General features: G+C 41.5%; 1 protein-coding gene across 3 annotated transcripts in view; it reads left to right on the plus strand.

Annotated features, from left to right (window-relative positions):
- The window catches only part of CNIH2 (cornichon family AMPA receptor auxiliary protein 2), a 153,842-nt gene that overhangs the window by 93,243 nt on the left and 53,477 nt on the right, over positions 1-7,122 (plus strand). For 2 of the 3 annotated variants that reach the window (XM_018567349.1, XM_018567348.1), the window contains exons 2-3: positions 3,197-3,265; positions 3,621-3,668. In XM_018567349.1, the coding sequence (XP_018422851.1) occupies positions 3,197-3,265; positions 3,621-3,668 (117 nt within the window). The remainder of the gene's footprint in view (positions 1-3,196; positions 3,266-3,620; positions 3,669-7,122) is intronic. The other variant, XM_018567350.1, reaches the window with a different exon arrangement.

A 7,122-nucleotide genomic window follows, 5' to 3' on the forward strand; every position in this document is an offset into this window, starting at 1 on the left:
GCATTGGTTCTGGTCTGCGGTTTGCAGGGCATTGGTTCTGGTCTGCGGTTTGCAGGGCATTGGTTCTGGTCTGCGGTTTGCAGGGCATTGGTTCTGGTCTGCGGTTTGCAGGGCATTGGTTCTGGTCTGAGGTTTGCAGTGCGTTGGTGTTGGTGTGAGGTCTGCCGTACAAATTATGCGTTGGTGCTGGTCTGTGATTTGCATTGCGTTGGTCTGATCTGAGGTCTGCAGTGCATTGGTGTTCGTCCGAGGGCTGCAGTGCGTTGGTGCTGGTCTGAGGTCTGCCATGCGTTACTGCTGGTCTGAGGTCTGCCATGCATTGGTGCTGGTCTAAGGTCTGCAGGGCATTGGTGTTGGTCTGCAGGGCATTGGTGTTGGTCTGCAGGGCATTGGTGTTGGTCTGCAGGGCATTGGTGCTGGTCTGAGGTCTACAGGGCATTGGTGCTGGTCTGAGGTCTACAGGGCATTGGTGCTGCTCTAAGGTTTGCAGGGCATTGGTGCTGGTCTTAGGTTTGCAGGGTATTGGTGCTGGTCTTAGGTTTGCAGGGCATTGGTGCTGGTCTTAGGTTTGCAGGGCATTGGTGCTGGTCTGTGGGCTGTCATGCGTTCTGGCCTTTGATTTGCAGTTCATTGGTACTGGTCCGAGGTCTGCAGTGCGTTGCTGCTGGTCTGATTTCTACAGGGCATTGGTGCTGCTATGAGGTTTGCAGGGTATTGGTGCTGGTCTGAGGTCTGCAGTGCGTTGCTGCTGGTCTGAGGTCTGCAGGGCATTGGTGCTGCTTTGTGGTCTGCAGTGCATTGGTGTTGGTCTGAGGTTTGCAGGGCATTAGTGCTGGTCTGAGGTTTGCAGTGTGTTGGTTCTGGTCTGAGGTCTGCTGTTCAAAGTATGCATTGGTGCTGGTCTAAGGTCAGCTGAAAGCATCATCCTACAGGCCAGACATAGCACAACTGAGCCATGAAATAAAGACACAGGGATTACACTAGAACTGTAAGTCCAGCTTACTTTTCAGCACATGTCAATATGAAAAAATGTTTTGTGTGCACCAGTTATTAAATGTTTCCCTTATAGTGGTGCTGCTAATGACAAGTAAACACATTAACCACTTGCCGTCCGCCCGTTGTAAAAAAAACGGACGGACGGCACTGCTGCATTGGCGGGGTTTTTTTTTCTGCTCGTGCGCGCCCCCTAGCGGGCACGCACGGGCAGAAAAGACCCAAAAAAACTCTGTCCCCAAAAAAGGGTATAAAATTCATTTCAGTACAGCGTTGCATGACGGAATAAATGTCAGTCAAAGTACCGCAGCGCTGAATACTGAAAAATGGTCTGGATGGGAAGGGGGTTTAACACCGCGGATGTCAACTGGTTAAAATAATTAGTGAGTTTACCTTACTATTAGCAGTACAACCATGAGTGCAAAAATGAAAATGTAACTAACACCACGGTGCGCTATTGTTTACTGGCACTGGTTGTCTGATGGTTTTAAAAATGGCACTCGATTTGTAAAAGTTTGCAGAACCCTGGCATAACTGATTCAGTTATAAAACATGTAATGATTATATAAAAGTATAACAGGTAATAGACATCAAGCCAAACCTTGCAAAGTGCTCTTGGGATAAAGCTCAGTCACAATCTGGGGTTTTTCTATGTTTTGTATGAAATGGGGAAGAGTTAAAGTGTGAGTTTTTTTGTAAGTTTCTTTGTCCCAGCTGGGTGTGTTTATCCTCATTTCCTGTCCTTGTTACCATATAGGAAGTAAGGAAGGACACCTAATAAATCCAGAGACAGCTATACAAATGTAAGAGTTTCTAATTCTTCCTGAACAAATAATATACTTTTATTGACATCTGTGTCCCTACTGGAGAGATTCCTCTCACCCGTTCTGAAGAAATGAAAAGAATCCTCCCAATGTGATCAAAGTCTAAATAGAAAACTTGACTAGTGTTCATATTTACTGTTTCATTTTATACTTTAAGTAAAACCTGTGCTCATAGATATAGGTAGGCTGCCATTGGCGACCATGTAACTAACATTTTTAGAAAAGGTCTTCCCTGGCTTGCATACTTAGTAGCCATGCAATCATCATTTTACAAGAAGAGGTCAGCAATGGAATGTCTTACATGTGCCTTCATATTTCCCTCCCTCTAGAGCAGGGGCGCCCACTATTTTTCGTCTGGAGATCTACTTTTCAAATGACGAGCTCATTGAGATCTACCAACGAAAAAAAGTAACAAATGGTTGAGTGCGTTTGTTTTGCCTACCAGTGATCGCTATGCGATCGACTGGTAGATCGCGATCGACCTTGTGGGCACCCCTGCTCTAGAGGTTTTCTTTTAAGATATGATTTCCTGGCAAGAGCACAGTCTTAGCCAGTGTGCAGTCAGTCAGATGAAGGAACACTTTTAGATACTGTGCTAGCTTTGTTTTTTAATGAAAGGTTGGTAAGAATTGAACAGCCGCTCTTCTCTTAGCTAATGAGTTATTTTTTTAATTATAAGATTGTTTTTAGCATTCTTGCTGAAGTCATATATTTATAAATGTACACTTCAGAACACAAATAACAATATATACAGCTAGTTATGTAAAGACATGCTCATTGCATATCACAAATTTACAGTATATACAATAAACAAACTTGGCAAATCTCATTGGCATTTATAATTAACCACTGATTTGTTTTTCTTGCTCCTGTGGCAGCTGCATAAAAAACCTTTTACATATACTGTATATGGTCTATACTTCACTTTCCTGCACAATGGACACAAGGACTAATAATTAATACAAAGTTGTTTATTCAGCTCCTAAATGATGCATAAAATGTAATCTATTGGCCAGGTAAATTAATTCTGTTGATGAACATTTGGGTAACAGAGAGGTAAAAAAGAGCTCTGCAGTCAAACAAGACAGTTTGGAAGGATACGTTTGTAATTGTAGCTGTATTAATTATAGTGGAAATCAGAGGACCATCACTGTTGAAAACATGCAAAGTAAATAAACATAGCACTAAAGAACCACCAAGAGTTATAAAAGCCTTCCCATTTATATTGGATTTTAGGTTTGTTATGACTTGTATAAATGGCAAGTCCCAAGTCTTTATGTTGTATATTCCTGGCATGTTTGTTACAGTAGAATACTTTTCTTTAGCATTTTTTTTTAAATAATATACACTTGATTGCTGATATGGTTGTCTCTCTACAGATTATTGCCTTTGATGAACTTCGAACAGACTTTAAGAACCCTATTGAACAGGGGAATCCATCCAGAGCGGTGAGATTTTTTACATTTCCTAAATGTGCCATTTTCTTTTTATTGCATTGCAGAGCATCTCCGCATCTTTGGGATAGAGCAAGGGGCCCATGTAGTATATCTGCAACTGTCACTAACCTGTTATCTCTCTGCATGTTTTGTCGAACGTCTTTCCCATCCCTTCACTGTCACTCCTTCCCTTTGCTATATTCACATCTCCTTACCATTCACTTTTCTCCTTTTTGTATTGATCTGTTTCAATGTTTCTGCATATCTTTTTACATTGCCCCTGCTCCTTCTGTCATAATTCTCCTTTTCTCTTTTACATTCCCTTCTTTATTCCACTCTCTCTTTCTCCCTCTCACCTTTTCTACAGAGAGAGAGGGTTAAGAACGTGGAACGGATTTGCTGCTTGCTCAGAAAGGTCAGCAACACAGCCTGTGTGTTATTGTGCAGTATGTGTGCTGTCATATTTTACATTGTTTTTTATCTATGATGCTTTCCTAAATGCAAAGCATTTTTTTTATTCCATTGTTACATGTATCATATTCACAATGTCATCAAATGCTTATATTTATTAAAGAACAAAAATAGACTTCATACTACAAATATGCATACTGCATGTGCATGTGATTTGAGCATCTGTTTTTTATATGTGTGTCTGTCTATGACCTAGATTTAACAATACATGTTATTTTATGTTATTTTAGAGTTTAACTAGATTAATGTGTTTATCAAAACGTTTTTCACAGTGGTGCTTAAATCACATTTAAGAATGGAACAATCATGCCTGCATTAGAAATGGTGGAGCCCAGCATGTGTGTTTCAAATTGCTAGTAACCATGAAAAGCTAAAATCAGAATTGGGTGGAGATGACCTTTTGAAAAATGGAATTTAGTAATCAAGTAGATAATCTTTAGAAACACACCAAACAGATGCTGATGTAAATCTACTCTGTTGGAAAGCATATCTGTACAACAACAAATCATACTGCAGCAAGAGGGGTATTCTAATATTTCCCAGATATGCCAAGATACTGCATGAGCCTATGTCTAAGGTGGAAAATGTGAAAAAAAAATGTAAACTGTTTACATTTATTTAAATGTAATACAGAATACACTTTTATAACATCTATCTATCTATCTATCTATCTATCTATCGTGATCGTGTAGAATTAGTAGGCCACATTGCATATCTTTTTCATGGGAGATGGGGCATACAAAGTGATCTAGAGGGGCAGAAGCTCAGAATCTGGCCTTAGTAGGATTTAAAGGTTTATTCTCTAAAGAGCCAAAGGATCCAGCTGTAGCTATTCACAATAGCTCGTACAGCAGCCGAAGGCAATCGAGCGGCTCAGCCGAGCTGAAGGCATGTGCTTCGGCTCGACTGAGCTGAAGTGACAACCAAAGCGTGGCGAATGGTCAGCCAAAGGCCTGACATTTCTCCATGCAAATGACAGCTGGGCGGAGCCAGCCATGATCTCACGGCTGGCTCCGCCCAGTTGTAATGACAGATCAGGGTCCCCAAATTCAGATGCAAATTCAAAACAATCCAGATGTTGGATCGGCTGAGTTGAAGTTCCTCTGCACTTCAACTCAGCCGAACATGCTCCGAAGGCAGCCGATGTAGGGCTGCAATCAGCCGTACTGTGCCGGAGTGAATAGCTGTAGGTCGTTCGACTCACTTTGGCTCAGTTATTCACTCAGCTGTCTTCGGCAGCTAAGTGAATAACCTTGTTAAGGTTGGGCTACTGGTACTAGCCTAACTTACTGTATATCTTAAGAAGAAATAAAGGGAAGATTATATCTATGTAGAAAAATGTGCATTTGCAAAGATAGAAAAGTGGGTATAAGTAAGAGTAAATAACAGCACTCATACACCTCTAAAGATGGTCTAATTAAAACAGCATATTGTTTCAAAAAGTTGAGCTGTTCAAATGACTACACACAACAAATTTTATGTACTTTTCTTGAAATGGGATAGACTTACAACTTAAAAGTTGCAAGCTTGATTTAAAAGTTGCAAGCTTGATTTAAAGTGTATCTAAACCCAAGAACAAAAATGTAATATATGGCAGCTTACGTGCGGTCAGGGGAGGCAGGTGAGGCAGAGCCTCACCTAGAATTATGGAGGAAAAAGCTGTCAGCTTTTTCTCCATTCAGATCGGCATCTAACAGGTTACACAGCAGGGAAATCCTCCTCACTGTATAACCTGTCACGGAGCCTCAGCGGTGAGGAGCAAGTGAGGGACAGGGAGGCTTCTCCCTGTCTCCTCCCTTCCTCCTTTACACTAGCTTGGGGACAGGTTGAGGGGTGGGGCTTCAGCAGGGGTGGGGCTTTGCCTGACAGGAGGTGGCGCCTCACCCCGAGCAAGAGGTACCGCATGTCACTGCAGCTTATTGCACTTGGCAATCCTGCCAGTAACACACTTCCTTTCCTAGTGTGACCACAATCACTTACTGAATCTATGGATACAGCAAAGTTGTCACCCAGGACAATGTGTGGTAGGACTACAGAACACCCACTCACTCCATGAAATAGGAGGGGTTATTTTGTAGTTCACAGAGGTGAACTGGGCAGGTTGATAACACTGCTTGAGATAACACTGCTTGAGATAACACTGCTTGAGATAACACTGCTTGAGATAACACTGCTTGAGATAACACTGCTTGAGATAACACTGCTTGAGATAACACTGCTGAGTTATAGGACACAGGGCAGCACTAGATTTCTGACAGGATCAACGGGTATTGTTTTTGCAATCATCATACAGATATGAAAAACACTTTTAATGGTATATTTGTTCACAATAAGTATTTTTTTATTGAAAATTACAGGAGAAACCATAAGATAACATACCAATTCAGGTTACATACAATATTTAGATCAATTACTTAAACATCACCGGGAGCTCAACTGGACAACCCTAAACGTAATCACAGGTAGTACTCCAGTGGATACAGTCCATAACAAGGAGCCTCTCATAAACTGTATGAAACACAAAGAAAACGAGACCCACCCATGAGGCAATGCCAAAAGTGGGAAATAAGAATCATACAAGGAAGAGAATAAAGTAAGAAAAGATATGAACTAGAAAGAAGGAGAAAAAGAACATAAGAACATTAAGAAGAAAAAAAGGGGAAAGGAAGCACAAGAGGGAAGGAAGAGAACCTGGGACAATCTGGCCCTTGACCCCCACCACCTTCCCCCATTGGTTACTTGTAATGGTATATTTAATAAACCAAAAAGAAACAAAAAAAGAGAAATTCATACTTAGGATTTACATACATTTTATTAACTTAAATATCAGAGTATCAATCCCAGACAATGGAGTAAGAATAATGTATTCTGATTTGCTATAGTTAAACATGCATTTTCAGACTGGGATATTGCACATGAACAACATGGACAACACAATCCCCATGGATGTAAGTGAAATACGATAGAGAAGGAAGAGAGCCCAGGACAATCCGCCTCCTGACCCCCCCTTACCCCATAGTTATGATTTACATGCATTTTTTTAACTTAAATAGCCTATCAATCCCAGACAATGGAGTAGAAATAATTTATTCTGATTTTCTATAGGTAAACATGCATTTTCAGACTGGGATATTGTACATGAACAACATGGACAATACATCCCCATGGATGTACCGTATATACTCGCGTATAAGCCGAGTTTTTCAGCCCATTTTTGTTTGCGGAAAAGTGCCCCCCTCAGCTTATACTCGAGTCAGCGTCTCGAGCTGGTCAGGTTTCTTCTTACTTACTCGCCGAGCGTCACATCACTGCTGCTCCGGTGGGCGGCGCTCCGAGCGGGGTCATCTGGCAGTCTCCGGGTCCTAATTTAGGTGGCCAGAGACTGCCAGATGACCCCG

The sequence above is a fragment of the Nanorana parkeri genome, unplaced genomic scaffold, assembly GCF_000935625.1.
Source record: "Nanorana parkeri isolate BGI_ZX_2015 unplaced genomic scaffold, ASM93562v1 scaffold1034, whole genome shotgun sequence".
Taxonomy (NCBI): Eukaryota; Metazoa; Chordata; class Amphibia; order Anura; family Dicroglossidae; genus Nanorana; species Nanorana parkeri.